Raw genomic sequence first — 25,449 nt, 5'->3', positions numbered from 1 at the left:
GGGGGGGGGGGGGAGTAATGTTCCACCGTTCGCGGAGAGACGCGTTCGCTGTAGATCGCGTCAACGGGAGTCGTAAATTCCTATTACGATTAGATCATCGACGCCACGAAATGATCGATCCCCTATTTCGTTTAGTATAATAGAGCTGGTTGAACTGATTATAACACTGGAGTAACAAGTTACAGTGTACACTTTATTCCAACAACTTTATAGACATAGACAGTTATGCTCGGTGCGTACAGATATCAATTAAATAGATGACTGATCTAAGGGTGGAAAATCAATCAAGAAATGTTGACTGATCTAAGGATGATAAACCAGTAAAGTTCGGTGACGATGCTGTCGCAAAGAAAAACCATTGCTGGGTGTTGGTCGCCCCACCACTGGTCGCTTACGAGTGGAAATGACCGTTGATCATGAGAAAAACCAGACCTTCCCATTTTTTACCGAATGGAGCAATAACCACAAGGAACGTCTCGACTTAAACATGTTTTATAACAATTAAGGCCCCTAACGGTAAAATACAAATACTTAGTTTTATGACAGTTCCTTAGGATTATTGCGATCTGACTAATTATATTTCCACAGCTAGTGGTCGCCTCGCCTCGATCGAGGGACGGATTCTGGGTTACGTAAAGAGTCACCGGACGTAACAAATAATAACAATTTTTGACACTCGAAAAAATTGCGTCGTGTGAAAGCTGCACTTTGTACCTTCAACACTTGACCGACCTTTTCATAAAATTCACATTCTCGTTTATTTTACTGGAACATAAACGGATTTTTGTGTGCCATCAAATAACAGCCGCACTTCAAACAGGATGAAATGCGTTCGGCTCTTTGTTTCATTAAATTTTATTAAAAGCGATACTACGTGTGTTCTATGAATATTTCCATCAATTTTTTGTTTTAATCCTGTCAAATGGATATTAACTAATATGTTATCAAATTGGTATTAAATAATAATAACTGTACTCAATGGCGAGATGTCTCTATAGTTATAATTTGTATTTCAATAAATTGCTGGTCCTGGAATATTCATCTCCGAATAGTTTGGATTTTAGAACCGACGATTGTTTTATACTGTGGACACTTTATTGTAGAATTCGCTTCTTTAACCGAGCGAGAATGTGAAATTATTTATAGCTGAAATTAATATTATTGCGACGATGAAAGTTATTTCGATGTTCTTCATGCTTCTTATCAATGTCTCCGAATTAAGCAGAGATTCAAATCTGGAAAAGATTGAGTGATTTCATTCGTTACTCCCTGGAGCGTTGGTTCGAGATTACGGAGGAGAATGGATGGCCGTGTCTTGCTAAAGTTGACGGAGTGTCCCTTTTGCCACAATTGGCCTCAAACGCAAAATCCAGCGTTTTTTATCTTCAATCATCGTGTCTTTCACAAATTTGTCACGGATACTGGAAGACATTCATTTCAATAAGACCTTAGCTGATGCACCACGCTCGACTACTACAAGTCAAAAGGTAAAATACGTCAGAATAGACACAGTTCATTATTTAACTGTTTGGAAAAATTCCTTCTATCTTACTAAGAAGGATTTCGATATAAAGAAATTTTTTGAATCGAAAGAAAATTTATAAATGAAGATTACGCCATCTTCCGAATGAAATCAGGAAAATTTAATAATTTTACTGCTAGAAATACACGATTGAAGTTTAATTTTCTTAGAAATCAAACGAATAATCTCTACAAAGATCAGTTTCGCTTTTATATGACTCGTATCTCGATATGCAAGTGGTACGAATCAGTGTCCTGCAAGGCTAGTAGAATGTGACGTTGCCTCGCCAGGCAAGCAAGGGATATTCAACATTTATTTACATTTCTAGTTTGTTCGTTTACATCCAAGGCTCCTTTGTCCACACTTTCCACTTGTTTATCTACATTCTCGTCTTATCTCTTCGTACTTTCGTTCGTTCAATCTTTACGTAAGATCTTTACATAAGATTTCAAACACTTTTTACGGTACAAACATATGAATTCGCAGTTGCAACAGAATAGGTATCACGTATATATTACTGGATTGCGGATGCGATTTCATATTTTCATAATTACAAAATACCATAATCAGCGCTTTACTTTAGATGTTTTATATGTTTCTGCAACTTTATGTATTGTATATATATATTTTTTTAATCTCGATAGGTAAGGTAGAAAGAAAAATATTAATATGTTTCCTTAGAGATGCGAAGTATAGGGAGATGAATTCATCATATCCAAATTGCAAAAAATGTATGATACGTTTCATCGTTATTTGCTCGAATGGACGAACATTCGTATTTCACGTTTCCATCGTTTTCGAACGAAGAACGAGCGCTTTGGTGACCCTCAAGTGACCATCAGGCGGTGGCTGAGAGAGTTAGCCAAACAAAAAGGAGTTTGGTTAACCGCACGAATGTGACACGACACAGCTGGATCGACCAGCTGATATTTCAAATATTCCATTCTGTCGGCGACAACGGTCAAGGGAGTAGGCTTGCGTCCCTCCTGGGCTGCGGACGTGGCTAATTTACATGACTTGCATTGGGCTAATTCGAGCGACGGTCGATAGCGCCAGCTAAAAGGGTTGAAACGATGTTTACTTTATTATGTAATCACAGGGAAATTCAATATTGACGGAGGCATGCCGGAAGTCGCTTTAGGAACGCCTTATGGCTCTTTTAAACACCGCTGGCTGCTATCTTCGTCCCATTCTTTCGTATGCCAAACAATTCAGGATATTATTTCCTGAATATTATTTATGATGGTGATTTTACGAATGTCCAGAATTAATAATAACTTTTCAATTTTGTATATTACTAGAATACAACGTTAAGAGAAAAGTTCTTGGACCATTATCATCGAGATTGTCGTCAAATGAATTCTTGAACCGCGATAAATAAAATTATTGACAGAAAATTCTTCGATCGTTATAATCGAAGTTAATATCAGAAGAATTCTTCGGTCGCTATGAGCAAGATTATCAAGAAAAATTCTTGGATCACGATAAAAAAATTATCGACGAGAAATCTTTAGATCGCTCTAAACAAAATTATTGAGAGAAAATTGCTGTCAGAAAAGTTCTTAAATTATTATTAGTAAGATTATTAGATCGTTGGATTTTTCTTCGTTTACTAAGGATAATAATCGAAATAGCCGATTATCTTTATCCTTATCTAGTCTACTATCTTTGTATTCGTATTTACCATAAAAGGAAAAGATTAAAAGAAACAGTATGCTGTATTGGAACTTATTTCACGACTCAGTGGACGTTCCGACCACGATAAATTAATATCTCCAAGTAAGGGCATCTCGAGGGACTGCATTAAGGAACTCTGAGAGAGAACTCGTAAGATCTTCATGAGACTTTATCGTTTTGGAAAGGGACAATTCCGAATCCTATAAACGAATGAAGTGAACCTACGAACACGAAGCTTTTTGTTTCGTATAAGATTCAACTACTTTCGAACTCGTTTGATAGCTCTTCCTTTCCACGTTATGGTACATCTCTGCTTTTCCAAAAGAACACAATTTTATTAAAAAACTTATTTTCTTTTTCGCGTGGATATAAGAATAAGAAAGATTCGGTAAGTTCGAAATCTCGATGTTTAGCAGAATTCGTGGCGTAAGAAGTTACCAGAAGAGCATCCTTTACCCGTTACCGATAAAGAGGCGTGTTTTCTGCGTGCAGGCGCCGCCTCGCGAGGAAAACTCACTCAAGCACACAATGGTCTCGAAGCCACAAAAGGAAAAGTTGAATACGAAATGTCACGAAACGACCACGATACGGGCCGCTGCGTAAAACTAATTTCCTCGCCTCTGCCGAGGACAACGGCTTCGACCACAGCAACGACGCTTCAGTGGAACAATAGCTGTTATACGTCTCGATTTCGCCGCTTTGTCAATGTATACGTTTCCACGCGAGGAGATAGAGTATCTGCACGGAAAGTCGTGGACGGCCTGTTTTCCGCTTTATGATATTTCTCACGAGCTGGACATCACACGAGTTTGAGGAAAATACGAAACAATTATTGTCGGCATATATAATATTTCGTTTCGATCATACGTTAAGATCTCTCTTATTATTGGAACATTAAAATTCCTGGTTACTAAAACTAAATTGAAATTGAAACATAAGCATTCCAAGCAATTGTTACATTTACTTTTACCCTAAGGCTAACTGCAGTAAATAACAAGACAGCAAAATGACTTTACTTATTGATTTATGATATATATATATATATCATTATATATATATATCATATATATATATATATATATATATGAATATATATGATATATATATAGGCCCGGGAAAAAGGGCCTAAGAAATATCGAGTTAACCATGAACAATGTCGCATAGTTTCGTAGAAAAGGCCTACGTGACCCTGGCCACGAACGTCTGCGGAACACGTGTGTGGTGGGCCTAGGAAAAGACAAAGGAATGCTAGAACGGCCAGAATGTTAGTTGAGAGAACGCAATGTGAGTTGAGAGGTCACGGAGTGTGAATCGAGAAGTCAGAGAGTGTAAGTGGAGGAGCGGGATAGTATGATAATAAGACGCGCGACGATATTGTAATCGGTCCTTTTGTTATTGAGTATCGCTTATTAAACGACACTAAACTCTAAATAAAACATCATTACTTGTCCTTACTCTAAGATCCATAAGTTACTACATATATATATGTCGGGTTCACATTATGATTAGGGTTAGGGGCGTGAAACGAATCTTCATTTGGATTACACATTGTTGTTATGCAATAGAGAAGACATTGACTAGTGTAAATATGATTATTAGTACAAGTGTGGATATTCCAGAATTGACAAGTAGTAACCACGATGATTAGATACTAATGACAATGGTCTTAAGGTTGAAAACGAATTCGCGGTCAAGGGGATAACAAATGTACTTTCTTCCAAAGTCTATGTTGGACTCGATTTACTTGTCTACGATACAAGTATTACTAAACTAGCTCTTTGTTAAAACGTAAAATATTCACCGAGCGTGAAGACGCTATGTAACTCGCTAATGAGACCTCACGAGAGGATGACTTTACGTCGCAATGATGCTGTAGAGGAAAACTATGATGGTGTGTGTCTAAGGACACGAGATCATCGGATTTGTGGAGAGATGCCTTCGTTTGGAAAGTGAGGGAAATTGACGTTGCTGTTAATTGGTCAATTTCCTTATGTCCTTCCGACATTGGTATATATGTCGGAGATGAAAGGGCATCGGAGCCTTCCGAAAGGGAAGCCTTTGGAACTTCGGGAAAATCCCTTAACACCGTAATCTAGATTCTATCATAGGCGTAATTAAGCAATTGTCGTCTTTCGATCTGATTGTATTTGTTCGAGATTTGTGATATTAAGCTTGGGTTCGAGGCGACAACCAGTCGCCGAACGTAGCCGCGGTCACGGGATGAACGCTTTGTCTAACAAAGGTATGGAGTAATTCTATAGCTCTCCTTAAAAGAAATAGTTGTAGCGGCACGCGACAGTAAACATTCCAACGATTTCATGGTTTCTGTCCCGTGGCTCGCCACTCGCAGACCTTATTCTTCGAGTAAGATGATTGCCAGATGTCGATGCGTCTCCGCAGTACATATTCAGCTAGCCTGAGGGCCCGTTATAAATCTTAAGATTTAGCTAACCAAAGTCCTTCAAACAAACAAGCAGTCTTTATCCCAACTACGGGAAGATAGGGGAGACCTATTTCTCAACTTAGCATCTTTTTCTAACCACCGATATGGAGATTGACCAATTAGCAGCAACGCCAATTTCCCTTACTTTCTGAACGACCCATTATAGTTCTCCTCTGTGGCATCATCGGGACGGAAATTCATTCCTTCTTGCGATCTCATCGACGAAAAGAGTAACACCTTACGACCCGTGAATATTACGCGTCCGATTTAGATTTTGTGAACACGTTCATCTATCATCCCGTCGACCGCGAATTCGTTATTGAACCTAGGATCATTGTCATTAGTTTCTCGAGTATCTAATTACCACGGTTACTTGTCCGCTTCTGTGATAATCGTATTTGCACTAGTCAATGTCTTCTCTATTGCATAACGACAACGTGTAATCCCAACGAAGATTCGTTTCACGCCCCTAATTCTAATGTAAACCCGACATATATATATGTCGGAGATGAAAGGACATATATATATATATATCTACGATGTACTGAAAACACATCCTAAGAAACGTATATAATCATAGTCTTACTCTATATTTTACGATGAAAAATTTCCTTTCGTTAACAAGTGATTCGATCACATCGAGGAACGATCAAAGCGATGGTTCTCGCGCGCAAATCCAAGCGCACAGTATCATTGTTTCGAACAAACGAAAGACTTGGGTATACGGGTAAAGAGAATTTCGAGGACAAAGAACTTTCTGATTAATTCTGAATAATTTAATAAGCGAAGATCAGGTCTGCGCGACCTGGCACCAATGACATATCGCTTTATAACAAAGGAAATTTATCAACGTCAATTAGTCACGCTGGTGACTATAGATACGCTTCTAGTGTTGCGCATGAGAAAGAAAAAAGGAAAGAAACAGAGAAAGAAAAAGAGAAGAAAAAAAGAAAGAGAGAAAGAGACTGGCAGAAGGATACTTAAATCTTGGCGCGCGGCCGTTATCGTTCAATTATGTGAGGACATAATGGAACGAGGATTAATTACAGATCTTTTTCCCATCCGTTTCGAGCAGTGTTCGTCGAGTCGTGTTCTTTACCAACGCGTATGGAATTATATAATTTCACGTCTGTCGTGACGTGAACAGATTTTTTATCGCGCCGCGCCGGGTGAAATTTCCTTTCAAATTCGCTCTGATTACGTGTCGTATGGGAAACAGACCTGTTTTGTATATACAATGAAATTGTTTCAACGATTTACTCTCTTTTATTATGTTATGGTGTATATGCGAACAAAAGAGAGAGAAATACTTTTCTGAACTTTCACGTTGAAATGAATTACGAGTTATTTTAATTTCACTGACTTTAAAGATGTAGCGTGCTGTTACACGATTTGTACGTATAATACATACAATGTAACAAGAGGAGGTTGATTAAGCTTAAATTGAGTTATTACGTTATCCAACTGTATCTGAACTGGCGGTTCACATTGTATCTAGAGCATAATAAAGCCGCTCAAAGCTGAGAAAAAATAATAAAGGACAACGAGGGGAAAGAAAAATCGATGCTTCGGACTTGATAAAGCAAACGATTATCCGTGTAAAAAAAACAACCACAACGCGAGCAGGGAGTCTAGTATAAATATACCAAGAACTTGGAACGAACTATTTGAATCGCGTTACCTATTTTTAAAGCAAAAAATTACCAATTTCTTCGAGTACTGTTCGTAGAAGATTAAACGAGAATTAATTATCAGTGATAATCCAAGCGATTATTCAGCTTGTCTAACCACCTGCTATCCTATTCTACTTGTCCGTCCAAGTACACTCCCGCTGTTCGTGTAACCCAAACACAATCCTATTCTACTACCTGTTCACACGCAGTCCTATTCTACTAGGCTGGCCAGCTACCATTTCTACTCCTTCCGTCTGATAAGATACTGTCCCATTCCTCTTCTACGCTCAGCGGAGACACCGTGTTCCGCTCTAGTTTTCCACTCTTTCAGGTAACCCAGTAACCGAAACTTATCTCACTAATCTAAATCATCCCTCAGACATAATTCCACATCAGTTGAAACAAATTAATCCAAAACTCCGACCTGAACAACTTGTAAATAAATAATTTTCCCAATTGTTCAATATATCAATTGTTGAACACATCCAACTCATCTATCGATTTGAACATTTCCAATTAAAAATTTTCTCTAACTATTCAATATACGATATAAAAGACAAAACCGACTTATATTTAATGCTAATACTAAGACAAATCAGCTGAAAAGTTAAACTTCGATATTTCCAAACAATTTCCCTAATCATACAGCTTACAAAACCATTATCTTGGTCGTTCAATTGACCGTTGACTAAAACAAATCAACGCGAAAATTCAAACTGAACATTTCCGACCAAACATTTTCCCAATTACTATACTCATAAAGGATGCAAAACCAGCCATTACCTTCTTCTTGCGTGAAATACGCTTCTTACGATACTAATACCGTGCAAACGACCGTACTTGCAGTTCCCCCGCTGGAAGTGAAGATAATCGGGTCGAACCAGCCGTTGTCGGCGGGCAAGAGGTACGAGCTGGTATGCACCACTTCCGGCTCCAGGCCACCGGCTACGGTAACCTGGTGGAGGAACGATCAGCGTTTAGTAGAGACGAAGGAAACTGTAAGTAATAGTATCAAGACAAGTAAAACAGTATGGATCGTTCACGAAGATCGAGTTGGCTATTCCCTGGTCGAGCGTAAATCGAAGTCAAGTCTCTTAAATCAGTGAAATATCTCGCGAATCGAAATATATACTTGTCCAGGGAAACCGTCTGGAAGAAGGAAACGGAGGAAGAGAGAACACGGTTGAAATCTCACGTTGTTCGTGAATCGATATAATCGTCCATAAGTATTTGAGCACTTTCGAATTATTACAAATACGTAAGACATACTTCAAACGAATTTAATTTAGTTTTAATAAATAAATAATAATAATAAACAATATGTGATTGGCAGATATTGGTAAATAGCTGATACTGATTGGTATAAATAAAAAAGTAATAATCGAAGGTAGATGAAAATTAATCCTGCGGAGACACCTGAGTCAAGTTTTTGATATATTTTCTTGGTGGGACTAGAATATACGATATTTTCTCATCCTTTGGCTATTATATTAAAAACTAATGCTGTCTCGTAATATACAACAAATTTGATTAGTTGCTATTCAAAATTGGATTTCATTCAAATAACTCTACCTTACTTGAACTTTCAAGATATAACAAATGTATTAATCTTTTGATCAAATTGAACCAGATATCGAAATACACACGGACGGCAGTGTATCTGAAGATGATGTACCGTGAATATCGCTTTTCTGTGGGAGACTAGTCACGCGGGAACTTGTGTAGATAGAGGAAGTAGAGAGTCGAACAGAGTAAAACAGGGTGGCGTAAGATTCGATTTAGCATCGTCGAAGCACTCAGCATAACTTGTAATCCCTACTTGGCGTGGCCTCTTAGAGCAGCTGTAAAATACGTTGTTCTCCGCGTGCGTGTACTTGGCGCGTGTTCCGTCGTCGTGTACCGGTCCGTTCGCGATAGCGTGCCAGGATATCGTTATCACGAGCTCACGTGTGCCACGGCTTAAGCCACGTTAAAAGCGCCATTAGACGACGAATAATTTAAATCGAGAGCAAACCAGCGACGTGATAACGCTGCTGCTACCCTCGCGACTCCATGCTCTCGTTACGACTGCGTAATTAAGGGAAATCGACTGGGTCATGAGAATCGGGAATACACAACGACCCGACCATTAATTAGCCCCGGACGGAATGTCCTTCGTTGAAAAACAATAGCCAGCCTCGGGGATTTGGACGCGATTTAAGAGACGTTTCGCCTCGTTTCGGATACGAATACTCGATGTCCAGCTCGGTGCACGAGTCACGATTGTCTCTAAGCGATTACCGAATCGAAATTTATCAAGAGTATTCTGGAAATTTCTGTAAGACACAGGAAAGATAGTAAAAGTTTGAAGAAAATAGGAAAACAGTAATCGACAGATTGTTTATAGATTTCTGCTTCGTGCATCTGTAAACGAAATGCGATAACAGAGGTTGGTAGAATATGTATAGTAGTACTTCACTATCTGAATACGAGTTGAGATTTTATCTAACAGTTGTTATCGGGACAGATATATTTCCAAAGAATGCTGAATACAGCGTTTTCTCTTCGTTAGATGCAAATGAGATACGAATACTTCTGAACTAATATTATCAGTGAAATTTCACAACCCTCAAGTACAGCTCGCCAGTATAAATTCTATTGAATAGCAAGAACAAATTAGTTACCAGCCCAAATAAAATTTTACTAACAACATTTTGCAAATTACAATCCATCTGTCTAACTGCTCGACCTAAAATTATAATAAACCTCTAATATATAATTTGCAAATTCGCTGATATTATTAATCGGAAAATTATCGTACAAGAAGCTCATTTCGCAATATGAACTTCAAGAGTTGGCGAGACGAACGATGGTCAGATAATACGAAGCAACTGTACCTTACGCGTAAAGATTATTGAAAATAGTTCGTTCGTTCGGGTGAAAAATATCGGTGTAGGACGATGTAAAACGTAAGGCGCGTTAGTAGAGAAACAGAACGGCCGGAACGAAAGTTTTCAAACTGCGAGGAAGAACTTACAAGAAGAGGAAGAGGAAGAAGAAAGAGAAGTTGAGGAAGAAAAAGAACGATCTCGTTTCCTCCGATATACTTCTATAGATTATACTTCCTCCTCGCATTTCTTCTTACGTCTCATCCTCTTTTGTTTAACTTTCTTATATACGCAGCAGCGCAAAGTCGCGCGGAATCAACTTTAGAACAATATTTTTTTCGTTTCCTTCCTGGCTAGTGTCTTCCCCTCCGCTTTTATTTTATCAGTCTCTCGATCTCCGCGTCTCGAATATTTATATGTTGATCGGATGGAACATTGGAAGAAAAAAGAAAATATAAATTTATAACTCGAGTGCCTCTCGAAGTCACGAGATTACGACCGACCCGTGAAATCAATATTCTACTTGCCTAGATACGAGCATGCGATATTAATCGGCAGTTATCCGAGAAGAAGACAAGTATTTGCAAAAATGGAGAGTAACTTTAACGCGGAGAACACGAGAGGCATTTGGCAAATTCAGAATTTTTCTTTCGAGGATTCATCGAACGATAAGCATTATAATTGTTACAAGTAGCAAAAGATACTGATTTAAAGTTGACACTCGAAATTTGCAGAATTAAAATCTCTTAATCCTTAGTTAACATTAGAACTACTACACCAATTAAAATAGCTGGTTCTACTATTTTATAAGTGTGCTAACCCTCATTTAGGGATCATGATCCCAGGTGGATTAATAATACTAAAAATGTACTACTACAAAGCATAGAATTCCTTTTGTAAGAATATAATAAATCAATAAATATAAAAATATTTGGTTATTACGTATTTTTTAAAGACCAGTCATTTTGACTGGTTTTGATAGAAATAGCTTCGTTTTGACTGTTGGTAGTTCTAGCGTTATATACAAAGAATTACATATTTTTTCCATTAAAAAGATCTTTTTTTTGTTACTGTTTCGCCTTTTACGATGATTTTCAACTTTCCAATTTTATCGAAAGACCATTTGTGATTTCGTGGAAATCACCCTTCCATGCATCAATGGTTAATGACAATATATCGCTATTGTTATCGTCAGGAACACTAATGGAAAAGTGGCAAATAGGTTCTAAACTTTATCTCGACGATAAATTACTGATGGTGCTCTTCTCTTTGCCTGATCTTCATGACGACGCTATTATTAAAAGTAATCAACTTCGTCAAAATCTATCGACCCAAAGTTAACATCCATCAACGTCAGGATCTTTAACTCGTTAATTATATAATTTCTGAAAAATGATAACGAAAGAGGAAAGTTAATAGACATGACGTTAAAGTCAGGAACTTTGATTCGAAAACAAATGGAAGGAATATTCAGAAGTGCAGAGACAGTAAAGTCTTAACAAACACTTGAGAACTTTCAGATGTATATAGCTTCTTCAATAAGTCAGATATAAGATAACAACAAGGCAAGTGCAAGGCGCAACTCAGCTGCTATAACAATATATCTTGTGCAAGTCAATTTCAGAGTTCAACGTCGTAAAGTTTACCATAAAACTGAACAGATCCGCGGGAAAATATCTAAATCAATGGACATTTTAGACTAAGAAAACTCCGCGCTAAGCTATTTCTGCAAGATAATGCACTCAAGGTGTTCCTCTCTAAGCCTGTAACAGTAGATTGACAATTACATTGGCGTAATATTTCAAAGTTTACTACTGATTAGCCAGGGATGAACGACTACCAATAAGGCTACATTTTGTGATGCATAAAGTCAAGAGAAAAAAGTTTCATTCAAAATTTCTTCGACTTTTCATAAAAGCCCATATCCACGAATGCATGTCAACCCTGAAATTGTTTAACAGCCAGGAAATTCTATTTCATAATTGAGGCTCTCAAAAACTTTGCTAATCGATTTTACTTTTAATAAATCTACCAATTTCATCTTCCTAAGTACGTCATTAGTGTTTAATGTTTCAAAAAGTAAATAATTTGCTATCACATAAATCTATCAGAAAAATTGCGAATAATACATACAAATAATAATATATTCTAAGATAAATTGAAGAAAGTCATGTATTTATCATCTATGGCTCTCCTCCACTTTGAAATTCGTCAACTATCTTTTAATTATCGTAGAAACAAGAGTGTTATTATTCCAAACGGAGATTCGTCCAAGCAACCGTCTCTTCGTTTCCTACATCTCGAACTCACTTCGATCCAAACAAAATAACGAACAATAAAATTAAGCCAGACGTTAGAAAGAAAAGACAGAAAGTAGAAATAAAAGGAGGAAAATGTAATCGCGCAAGGGGAAGTTATGATAATGCTGTTACAGACCTCGAGCGATGGGAACACGACCACCAGTATCTTATCTTTCATGGCGACCAAAGCAGATGCTGGTAGACAATTGTCGTGCCGGGCTGAACATCCAATCATGGGAGCCGAGTCGATAAAAGACGACTGGGTGCTCGAGATACAGTGTAAGCGTATTAGAGACACATTCCTGCAGAAGCCATAACGCTTGCAAAGCCCGTGTCGATCAGTTACGATTCACCGCGGCATCATCGACATATTGACGTTTTCAATTTGCAGACACGCCGGAAACGCGGATACAGCTGGGCACCTCTTTGAATCCTAACGCGATCCGCGAGGGAACTGATGTCTACTTCGACTGTCTGATTCATGCCGAGCCACCCGTTTACAAGGTTGAATGGCGACACTTGGTAAGCAATTTTGTAATTGATTTAATCCAGTTCTTACGTTCGATATCAGTCGTATCTATCTTCTATCGTAAAATTGTGGAAAGTTTCATTCCATTCGCACTTCAAGCAATTTATAATACTCGGAATTGATATTTAGGTGCTGAAACTTCGATTATTATTTTCGGTTTCGATTATTCCAAATTTAGAATTTTTATTTTTAATTACTTCTACGTAAGAAATCTTCCCAGTGACTTATCGTTAGCGGATAATCAAGATTTTGCTCTTCGTATTACCGTTTTTAGCATTCGAATTAATCTACGATCGCTTGGGTCTCTAAGCCCCAAAAGTTGCAATTTAGTTCAGTGCACTCAAAACTTATAATCTAACTGATACTTTCTCTTATATTCATAACAATTTCGAACGCACGCTCTTCGTGTGTTTAAATGCTTCTTTCATTTTCCGTGATTACGGGAGGAACTGTCTCGCCGTGTCTTTTCAGCTTAAAATTAATTTAAACAAAACCTGTTTTCTGAGGATCAAAAAGTTTCGGAAGTAGCCCGTTCTCGGATTTCACGAAGTTTCACGAAGCTTCGCATGTGAGTTGAAAGAGTATAGAACCACAATACCGCCACCCTATTAGTACAGAAGTAGGGGAAGCGATGTGAAGTTCGACCGAAACAAGGGTATTCAAAGTTCTGTAACAACGTCGATCGCGAGTACCAAGCTTACTTCGTTGTATTTTTCAACAACGTTGAAAAATTCACGATGGTATTTTCTATAGACTAGGAAATTTATTTGCAACGTTCCGCGTTCAAAATTCCATTTTGGCGTAGAATTATTAATATTTGGGAATTAATCTTAATGCTGAAAACTGTGCTTGGATATAATTGAAGCAAAATTTCGTATAACTTTGCATGGATTATATCAGTCGTAAGTGTACAATCTGTGACTCATCAGCGTCGCATCAATCACCCTTTGTTCCAGGAAAAAACTCTTCATCTCAACATCACACAGGGTATCATAATCAGTAATCAAAGCTTGGTGTTGCAAGGCGTCGACCGTAAAAGCGCAGGCAATTACACTTGTGTTGGATACAACACGGAAGGAGATGGGGAAAGCTCTCCGTTTTATTTGAACGTAATGTGTACGTGTCACCCACCTAAATAAATGATCAGACGGTCCGCGAGACAATTTCCGTTCTCTCAACATCGGGCAATTAAACGTCGTTTCCCGACAAATTAAGACGTTTCTATTAGTAATAAAACAAACGTTATAAACGCTAATAAATAAACACTGCAAGAATGAAGTGTGATAAAATGAAGAAGATAATGTGATAGAAAGTTATCGAAACAAATGAACCATATATCATTCAACAAGATATAAATCTATGAAAATATATATATTGCCTCCTGAAATTTCGCTACTAAACTTTTCGTGCAGCCTAATATTTCCTTCTCCTTAATTATTATATTATACGTTACAATAAATATATTTGTTCCTTCTAATTATTAAATAAAATAGTCGCATACGAAGTCTCTATGGAATCATAAAATAAAATCAAAGGAAATCTCGATCTCTTCCGAGAAAAATTCGATCAAAGTCCTGGAATAGACGCGTAGAATAAAACTGAAACGATTCAAATCTTGAATTCCAGTCGCGCCCACCTGCAAACCGAATCAGACGAAGGTTCATGGAGTGGCGAAACAAGAAAAGGCAAACATATCTTGCCAAGTGGACGCAAACCCGCCTGAGGTTCAATTCCGCTGGACCTTCAACAATTCCGCTGAGAGTATCGACGTAGCCGCGAGTCATATCGCCAGGGCTGGCACATCCTCGATCGTCTCTTACACACCCATGACGGAATTGGATTACGGCACGTTGCTCTGCTGGGCCACCAATCGAATAGGACATCAACAAGTGCCCTGCGTCTATCACATCATACCGGCCGGTGAGGTATCTTTATGTGGTAATTCGATCATGGAAATTCCTCTCAACCGTGAAACTCGATATTCGAACAATATAACGCGCGCGATTCCCTTATTTCGTTCGTTTCGCTCTTTCAAGATTTTACCGAGATTCAAAAAATTAGAAAAGATTTGCGATGTATTTCTTTGACTCTTGCGATTTTAGTGGAAGTTTTTTTTGTATCGATATCGGGGATATTAACATACTTCCTGGATAGAGAACGGGAAAACTCATTTTCATGCAGCTTTTCAGGCAGAATTTCCTTAATAACTGCGGACTTTATATTTGAAATAAAATTAAATAACTTCTTTCTCAGACATGAATTATTATAGAGCGAAAGGGTCAGCACATTTGAATAAAAATACCTTTATAATTTACAGTCCGCAAGTGTTGACCAACCGCGCACTAACTGAACTGAGAAGAGTGTGAATTCTACTTTCTCTTGACTTTTTCACAAGAGTTATTCATTGTCGCGCAAAGAAATGTCAGCGTATGAAATACGAACAATTCTGTATGACGAGTTCAGAGAATTACGCGTGCAACAAATATAAAATACTTGAGTTTCTTTACACTGATTTAATATTAAATCATTTAAAGATATAATTCATAATTCCTAACAGAATTAACAGTATAGTAATATTTTTAAAAAACTTTACACATTAGTAACTAGTTAATAAAAATGAAGAACTGCAAGATCTACTACCAAGGAAACCATGATATATCCGCAGAAATTGTAGAGAATTCCGTGACAGGTAAATAATGAATTGCTCTACTAGTAAGCACAATACCGTGTCGAAAGATGCATCGAGAAATGCAAATTACTTAAAATATTACGCTGGGATAAGCTTGTGCCATTCTACTTGGTTGACCAAACACTGTCCCATTTCACTAGTCTAATACGATACTGTCTCGAGCTACTTGTTCGATCAGATACCGCGCCAGGTCTATTCGTCTGACAAGATAGCGTCCGATTTCACTTGTCCGGTCAGTCGTCGTTCCATTTTTACTCGTCTGTGCGATAACTAGCATAAAATTTCCCTAAGTCTTTCCATCGCCTTAATCTCTCGACCAAAGCATTAACATAAATCGTTATTACCGGCTAAGTGGTAACTTTTCCTCACTTTTCTCGAAATACGAAGAACACGTATGCAAGTTTGTCGATCGAGGAAAATTTGTAAGCTGAAAATGGACGAATAAAACTTGAAATGCAAGGGAAAAAATGAAACGCGCCCGCGGTCTGATGGTAATTACAAAAAAAAATGCCCACCTGGTGCTATGCTGACTTTTCAAAAGCGACAATCCCGCCGTGGAAAATCGAGGAGTTCCGGGATTAAAACGGAAGTTCGTTATCACGTCTGTGTATGCGTGGGAATCCATGCATGGATGGCCCTTTTTTACGACGAACGCGGCCATCGAATTACTGAAGCGATCCAATTGTTGCGTGACAAAAAAGAATGGCTACTCGAATGTAACGCCAAAAAGCGTGTCGAAAAATAAAAGAATTCCGAATACTCATTACTCACAAATCACCAAACAAACGGAGATATTTCACCGGTGTTATACTATACAAAAACTTACGATTATCACTAGAGGATCTCTTAACTGTCGATAGAAACCATGATAACTTTTTAATGCGAGAGCACAGAATTATTTACTATATTCAAAGGAAAACTCGGCCAGTTTTCGACAGAAGAAAACTTCTCGGTAGGGATGGACGCACCAGATATTTCAGGAAATTAAAAACAAAGGGACCAAATGGAAATTTACACCGCGTGATTATAGCAAGTTGTTGTTTTTCACTTTTCTTTTGATAACAACGAATACCGAGCAATTTTTCCAGCTGCTCCTTTGATGTCATTTTTGTCCGCTTTTCAACCGTCCCGTCGCGTTTTCGTCAACCCCCTCCCTTTCTCCCGCTAATTATTCTTCACCGTCAACAAAATACCACGAGTTCGCGGTAAAAGTCTGACTATCTAATATTTGCATAAAATCGCGCCGTCTTTCATAATTGCGCGAAGCTTTATTTGACATATAACACAACCGCGTTACGAAGTTTTCAAATATTTCGCAGATAGCACGTTTACCTTACGCTTAGCGGGAATATGATAATTTGCGGAAAAAGAAATCCCCGAAAACGTTTCCTCCGTTTACACAGGCATTATCGAACATTGTATTCGCGACGTTGTTGCCTCGAAAAACATTTTCATTATTCGGGAATTTTAAGGAGACACTGGAACAAAGAATGATAGTTGGGAGCTCCGGTAAATAAGTTTAAACAGAACCCACCTCGCACCTTGTTTACGTTGCCATAAAGGAAACGCGTTGCTAGTTGCAGAACGAAACGTAAAGTGCTGCACTCTGTCAATCTAATATATCCCAACGAAATTATTCTTTACCGTGCCACCGTTACGCGAACATATCCTCACTCTACCTTTTTTCTTCTATCCCTCTCCTTTTTTTTGTAGTATTTTTAATTACTCTCCATTAAAGTACACTGTATCTATCCATTGCTTCGCTCCATTTACCGACATTAAGCACCTTTAATGCAATAGCTTCCTATTCTATCAATAGAGCAGGCTAGAACGAATTTCACCCTTCTTTTGCTCCTACTAATTAATCTCTGAACATAGGCATGAAAATATATTAGAAAAATGCGATTAACCATTTATAATGTAGCAAGTAATTAGTCCAATGGTCAGAATAAAATGAGAAGATAAATAACTAAATTGCATATACGAGAGAACAAATCGTAAATTAGGGGGCTACAGGTTGAAATTTTGTTAATTTCGTCGCTGTCTTATTAGTAATCTATCTTAACTTGTGAAATCCTCGAACGTATCACGAATCTAGCTCGACCCTTAGCGTATCGTCATCTTTTCAGACGGTACGGTCTCCTTTTTTTATAAAATTCAAGTATCGTTCCCAACAAAATAAAAAACGTGCGCAAGACCATCGCAATACTTGCGTTTCATCGTTCAGAGGAATTTTTAAACTTTGACTGTACGTTCGAAACGTTCGATTTCCTTCATGTAGAACGGAATAAAAGCTGTCTCGAAGTTATCGTAAAAAAACTTTACGACGTGCTCGTGATTTCCACGCGATCCGGCTCGATAGTTCATGTTGCCCCAGAAAATGTGAAGTGCCTGTTGAAAACAAGATCACTCGAGCTTTTACAGTTAATCGTCCAAATCCTTAAACTCGTGCATCGTTCAACCTGATATAACATTTTTTTTCCACTTGGAGCCTTTCACAAATTCTCTAAAACCCTAAAGGTTGCTCGTGTAAAGGTTCTGGTAGAAGCGAACAAACACGAGCTAATAAACGTAAACTATCGAGATTAAAGATAAGTTCTCACGACGGCGATTATTTTCACGTATTACGGTCCAACAATGACAGAAACAATACCAGCGTAAAGATGATTTTTTAAGACGCACAATATTGCATATACTACGTAAGGATTACGTTACCGGTCTCTATACCAGGTCGACCGGATATGGTTCACAATTGCACCACTTCCAACACATCGACGAACTCGTTCTCGGTGCGATGCGCCGAGGGGTTCAACGGAGGTTTGCCGCAGTCCTTTCTTCTGGAAGTAAGAGAAAGCAACAGCCAAGAATTGCGTGCTAATCTGACATCGATGGTGCCGCGTTTTAGTGTTACTCAGCTGGAGTCAGGCGCCCTTTATCAGGCCTGCATATACGCGTACAACGATAAAGGGCGCAGCGAAGCGATGGTGGTGCAGGCTGGAACCCTCAGGCTACCTGAAAAACAATTAACGTCAGAGTCAGGTGGGTATAAATCATACGTTCTGTGTTATTTTACTTTATTCTCTACCTTTGTCCCTGTAATAGCTTGTCTTTCTTCTTTCTTTTCCTTTCTTCCTTATATTATATAACACGTTGCTGATACAGTCTTTCTTGATTCACTATGTTTTTGAGAATTATGGTGGCTTTCAATGAAGAAACTTTTTGTTTCACGCTCTAAATCCTTTTTAAAATGGGGATTTCTCTAGCCAACTGCCTTTTACGATGCTATTTGCATTTTAATCTGTTCATTTATTTGAGAAATTTCGACTTTTATCCGTTTATAGGAAATTCCCGGAACTTTTATAAAATGCTACTTTCATCTTTGCGCAATTGAGCTTAAAGGCTGCACATGATATATTTTACGATCTGCAAGTTCTGCCGTATGAAATAAAAGGAAACTGAGCCAAAAATTTTTCGGTGATCTATAACTATGAAAACGAACCACCCTGGTACCGCGTACGGATAAATGGAACGAATTTGCGAAACGACTTTGAACAAAGAACAAAAGACAGGGCTAGTGGAGAGGATAAATTTCAATTCATGTTCGCAACAAGATCTTTGTACGCGAAATAATTCATCCATCGCAGCGGGAAATTGTTTCATTGTGCCGTGGAACTGGTTCGTTCGCTTTACTGCGTAGATGACTTCGCATCCATTTCGACTAATCGTAATTACTGCTCTCGTTCTTACCCACGTATCTACCTCCTCTTTACTATCCAGAAATTGACAGAATTAGAAGAACGTTAAAATTGGAATTGACATTCGACAACAAATTTTTTATCTTTCCATCTAGAAACTGACAAAATTGACAATTTTACAATTACAAAATCTACAATTTTAAGGGAAAATATTGCCCGATGTTAACTTGTAAATGTGAAGTTTATTCCTTTGAAACCCTGCGAGGCATTAAAAGAAGACAATAAACTTTCTTTATCACGCCCAAAAACTGACAGAAATGAAAAGTTTAACATTTTGAAAAACATTTTGATAATTTCTAAACGTAAAATCTCTTGCTGCAAGACGTAAAAAAAAAGAAGAAATTGTACATTTATAACTGTAATTTTAGAGAGACCAAGACAGAATATGAGACTAATGCCGATGCTGAGCGTGATGATCGGCGTGGTGACCGCTCTGATCATCGTCGCGGTGATAGTGATGGTCGTGCTAAGAATTCAGCACACGCAGGTGGACGAGCAAAGTAAGTCTCAGATGGAGGATCATGGCAAACAAACGAAAACGATCCCTATCCAACGGGAGCTGAGGTTTCGCGAGGGAAGCAGTCTGCTCACGGATGAGAAACATCCTAGCAGTCCGTTCAGGAAACTCGAGAGTAGCGGTGACATAAGCGAAAACGACGAGAAGAATCCAGACATCATACCTCAACAAATCACAGGTTTGTGTGCTTTTGTCGATTGATTCAATCAGATCGACTACGTATAAGTTGACTTAAAATTTACAAAACGTTTCTTGCTATAACTCTTCTTTTCTTACCAATTCTGTATATACTTCTCTTTTAAAGTATTAAACACGCTCCTCGACTTTAAACTTTGCAGGATTTTGCTTCCATAATTCAAACGTTGTGAGATTAATTTTAATACCAGAGTAGGTGATCGATTAAATTTTTCAGGAATCAAACAATGGAGATTGAAATTGGCTTTTGCGTGGCTAAATCTTATAAATTTATAGGTTCTTTCGTGAAGTTAATAATTCGTTATCGAAGTACCTTAACAGGAAATTTAAAATTACAAGAATGCACACAACGTGCAAAAATATATGAAACATCCGAAATATAGCACTCGTTGTGATATTTACCAAACGAAATAAATTTCTGCTTAAGTTCTCTCCACTTCATTTAAGTTTACAAAAGCACGACTTTACACAAATATCCTGCAGAAATGTTTATCTATTAGAGAATAAACTTGTTTACACTTCGCTGTAGCAATTAAGGATTAAAGCGAAGTATCTAAAAGCAATTTGAAAATTCTATATGTACACAGGCGACGAGCCATCGGAGTACCTGAGAAAGAGGCGGCTCGTGTCGACGATCGAAACGTCACCGTCGAGAAGTTTGCTGGAGCACTCGACGGTTACTTCCGTCAGCGGTCACGGCAGTTACGTCGGCTACTGCACCATTCGTAACGGCATGCCGTTGCACGAATTCTCGAATCTGACGAAACATAAAAGCGTAAGTTCAATTTTCACTAATGCGTCCCCTGATTATCCCCAGTTACACGTTCGCTTCTACTCTCTAGTTCCAACTACATACTCCATCCTAAAACTAACTTCCAGCCAGGTGTTTCAACTTTTCCGTTGCTTTAAACGTCTAGAAAACGAGGCGGGTTTGCGTGGTACATGCGACTGGACAGGATACCATTCTACATACGGAAATAAAGCGAAAATGTAGAACAAAATTGGTTCATTTGATGCTTCATTTTCGAGAAAATGAAATTTGAAAATTCATCGAGCACGCGTGTACTGAATTCTATAATTCTTGATTAAGTGTATTCAAACTCAATATTCTCAAAATCGAGGCTTTCAACGAACAAATTTTATTCTATATTTCGTATAATAACCTACGGCCATTCTCATCTAGTCGGGAATTAGTCGAGTTCATATGTGCTTAACAAGCTTTCAAATTCAATTTTCTTGAAAACAAAGCTTCCAACAAAAACATCTCATTTGACGCTCTTAATTTATTTTTGCATATAAAATAATCTATTCTCATTCTGTCATACTCGCCGTAGCAATTTCTCTCTGAATGCTTATGCAGCCATCTACACAATAAACTTTATACGTCTAACGATCACCATCTACCCATAATGATGATTTCAAACTAAAACATTCGAAAGGCATCGGTCATCTACATTTTGTTTCACATCTTTAACTCATTGTTGTATATAAAATAATCCACTCGCATCCTGCCACACTCTCCATAGTAATTTCTCTCCGATTGCTTTCACAACTGTCTATACGATCAACTCCATTCATTTTAAATAACCTAAACGAAAATATGATAAAACGATTACTATCCTATCAATTCTTAATGACAATTTCAAACTGAAACGTTCAAAGCGTATCGTCTCATCCGATCATGTACATTTCATTCCACGTTTTTAACTTAGTTTTTCATATGAAATAATCTATTCGCGTCCTGCCACACTCTCTATAGTAATTTCTCTCATAATGCTCATAAAATCCTCTATATTCTATACTGTATACGTACAATCGACTCTAACGGTTAGCTTTGTTCTAAATGACACTACGATAAAACGATTACTATCCCATCCATACTTAATGACCATAATTTCAAACTAAAACATTCAAAAACCATCGATCATCCAGCACGCATGAACTACAGTTTCAGCCGATAGTGGGCGATGACTATCAAAGCGGCGTTTGCACTTTGCCGAGGCAACACTGGCCGAGTCAAAGCGTTCAATCAATGTCGATGACGATGAGCCCACCGATACTCTACACTGGTGTTGGTGTCGTCAGCAGGACCTGTCCCAGCGGCACCTTGATGACCAAGGACATGGAGGCGAGGATTCCAGCGCAGTGTTGCATTCAGTCGCAGAAAGATGGCAAGATAAGCACACCGATCGTGATGGCGAAAAGGGAGAGCTCCGTGTGACATTTTTGTCGCTCGCAGACCAGCCACGTGTGAGCAAGCATCGTTTGACGTGTTGTTTCTCGAGCCGCGTATCAGTGCCGAAAGTTTTCTGGTAACAGGTACACGCAGTTGACGGCATCGTTGGAACGTACGGATGGATAATAAAAGTTATTCCGTGTCGAACGTGTTCTCTGTTACAGTAATCGGGAGCCACAGACGAGATACAAAAAGATCGCTGATCCTTCCGATTACACCGAGCGAATCTTTTCACGAATCTAGCGTTATTAATCTTTTTCCTCCTACTATCGTGTATTGTAAGCAAGTAAACAAATGTATAAATAAAGGTGGAGGGAGGTATAGCCAAATGGCGGGGGAGAATTACGCGACCTTGAAAATATCAAAAGAATCGTTACCTATTAAAACAGGGTACTTCACGAAGATCGTTAATTTTGAGAGACAGCTCGAATAGTTAATGGTATTCTTCTTCGACAGTTAACGAGTAAAGAGCATGGTCGTATCATCGATCATTTACGACAAACAGACCCTGTACATTCCTCGACCAAATCATGCGTATCGTTTGGGAGCCTAGGAGACGTTCGACAGTTGCGTATACGGATGCGATACGAGCGAAGAATGGAGCTGATACGTACAGATTCACACGCAAATCGGAAACGAGGCCGGTTGTATTTCGAACGAATGTATTTCCTCCCCAGCGATAGCATCGCGTTTACGTCTCTCTGTTCGATCAAGTGCCCTTTTTACATTGAACGGACGATTCTCGAGCCAGTGTGAATACATTTAAACAAAAGAGAGAAAGAGAGAAAGAGAGAGAGAGAGAAGAGAAGAACAAAAGAGGAGAAAAGCAAAAGAGAGAAATGTCGGAGATTACCGTGCGTTGTAAAAGGCGTGCATGTGCAACCGGGAACGAATTATTGATAGAGAATATACTTATACATATGCACGGATTTCGCACGTGCTGTACATATACCTTGAATACGGAGGATATTTTATACAGATTGCTATAGTATAAAGATGAAACAAACAAAAAAATAGATATGAAAAAGAGATAACAATTTATTCCCCCTTTTATCATGGTAAAAAGGGGAAGAAAAGAGAATAATGAGGGAGGAAAAATACACACTGTACAATTAATTCATTTAGTCGTTGTAAGTATAAATCATGTATATGAGTATAAAAATCGGTCGAGGCAGCCAGAATAACGTACACTGAGGATGCCCCACGATGTGACGAGATAGGAAAATTAAAACAGTCAATGGGAACAAGAATTTCGTGTGCGTGCGTGTTCGACGTTAAATAGGGGTGGGGGAGGGAAAAAAAAGAAACGAGGACACAGAAGACATATCGTTCAGCTTTCCATCACCGAAAAAATTGAAATTAACGACGAGACGTTAGAAACAAATTGTATCGAGCGCGAAAGGAAGAAAAATGTAGGAAAAGGAAAATTGAAAAAAGAAAGAAGAAAGGAGAACGAACATAAAGAGATCCCCATTGCTTTCGTCAGTATGCAGTATTCTGGATTTTATTGTAAAATTACGGTATCTGTATGATGTATAAAGTAACGATTTTCCCTCTGCGTAATGGTTTGAGGTGAAAGAAAACATAAAGAGGGGGAAGGAAACGAATGGAACCTCGTCTTGCTCCTAAAAATTGTACTATTATCTGTTTCGATACTTGGTAAAAATTTCGAGTTGCTTCTTCCTTCGGAGATCGTCGATATTTATTTATGGTAACTTACATGCAGAAAGTTTGACAAATTTCATTATTACTATTATTATTTTTTTATTGAAAGAATGAATAAACTCAGCAGAAGAGAGTTCTTTTTTTAACTCATACTACCTTAATATTTCTATTATAAAAGATCATACTCGATATATTTTACGAGCATCGTTGCGAAATTTTCTGACTGTAAGTTGTACCATGACGATCGAAAAGGTTAAAGATCTCCATACAAGATTAACTCAAGGATGGTATACTTTGACAAGTGGTAAGGAAAGTGTGTTACGAGTATGGCTTTTATCCACGGATCGCAACTAGAAGCTCGTGCGAGAAAAGAGAAAACAAGTGTGTATAGCTTCCTTAATTGTTAAGCTCTTAAAACTGCAGAAGCGAGAAAGAGAAAGCTTTCCGCTTCGCTCTGTAAATGTCTGCACTTTTCCCTAATAAACGATAAACACATCTGTGTGTATGCGTGTATTTAAACGAAACCGAAGAAAAGATTAGAAGAAGAGAAGGAGAAGACGCGGAAAGACCTGGACACTCAGTATGTATAAGTAATTCGGTGTGACACGGTGATAGGAAATGGCGGACAGTGGTTTTTCACGAGTCACTCGTGTAAATACAATTATCGAAAATTAGACGTTTTCTCGAGTCCTCTAGATGAATGTGTTCTTTCGATCGCTAGTCGTTAAGTTTTATCCTTGAAGTCACGGTGTCTGACTTTAATATTTAAAAAGATTTAAAAAAAAAAAGAAGGATGAATATGTCTCGCGCCGAAAGTGAAATGCGCGAATCTCGTTATTTATTATTGCCATTGATGGAATTGATGTTGGCTCATAGCCAGTGTACTAAGGGGAACTCTACTAATCGTTACGAAACGCCTATTTCACCTTGTATTAAACGTTTAACGCTGAAAGGCTGAACAGAAAACAAAAAAAAATCTACACGAACTCATCCCGGCACGATAGTGGCGTGCTAGTATCGTTTCGACGACAAACGATCCCGGGACCTTAACGAGTTTCGCTAGGAGCGCAATAAATTTTCAAAGCAAACTGCCAATAAATCTTTTGATAATTTATTCGTGTACAATTCTCTGTAATTGTATCGACGAAACGGTCTAAACCGGACGGTATCGGTATCGACTGGGATTTCTTTTCACCATCATGTTCTATTATTCGAGAAAACGCATTACTATAGCGAAAACAAATCGCTTTTCGTTCCCCTTTTCATTTTTCTTTTTTAAGGTCGACCAACATGTATGCTGCGTTGCTCGGAAAACAGGCATTCCAAGTCGATAACCAAATTAACCAAATGAAGTTTTGCAAATTTTTAACGTAACGTATTC

General features: G+C 38.2%; 1 protein-coding gene across 1 annotated transcript in view; it reads left to right on the top strand.

Annotated features, from left to right (window-relative positions):
- LOC100740312 (neural cell adhesion molecule 1) overlaps window positions 1-25,034 on the top strand; it is a 307,073-nt gene extending 282,039 nt beyond the window's left edge. The window contains exons 6-14 of the mRNA XM_003493481.4: window positions 8,162-8,313; window positions 12,617-12,761; window positions 12,874-13,004; window positions 13,968-14,127; window positions 14,638-14,931; window positions 18,431-18,739; window positions 19,824-20,150; window positions 20,755-20,942; window positions 22,116-25,034. Coding sequence (XP_003493529.1) covers window positions 8,162-8,313; window positions 12,617-12,761; window positions 12,874-13,004; window positions 13,968-14,127; window positions 14,638-14,931; window positions 18,431-18,739; window positions 19,824-20,150; window positions 20,755-20,942; window positions 22,116-22,388 — 1,979 coding nt within the window. The 3' untranslated portion in view covers window positions 22,389-25,034. The remainder of the gene's footprint in view (window positions 1-8,161; window positions 8,314-12,616; window positions 12,762-12,873; window positions 13,005-13,967; window positions 14,128-14,637; window positions 14,932-18,430; window positions 18,740-19,823; window positions 20,151-20,754; window positions 20,943-22,115) is intronic.
- The last annotated feature ends 415 nt before the right edge of the window (window positions 25,035-25,449 follow it).

Source organism: Bombus impatiens, unplaced genomic scaffold (assembly GCF_000188095.3).
Source record: "Bombus impatiens unplaced genomic scaffold, BIMP_2.2 scf_1144, whole genome shotgun sequence".
In the NCBI taxonomy this organism is placed as follows: Eukaryota; Metazoa; Arthropoda; class Insecta; order Hymenoptera; family Apidae; genus Bombus; species Bombus impatiens.
The sequence above is the reverse complement of the archived record's forward strand: the minus strand, read 5'-3'. Positions and strand labels throughout refer to the sequence as shown.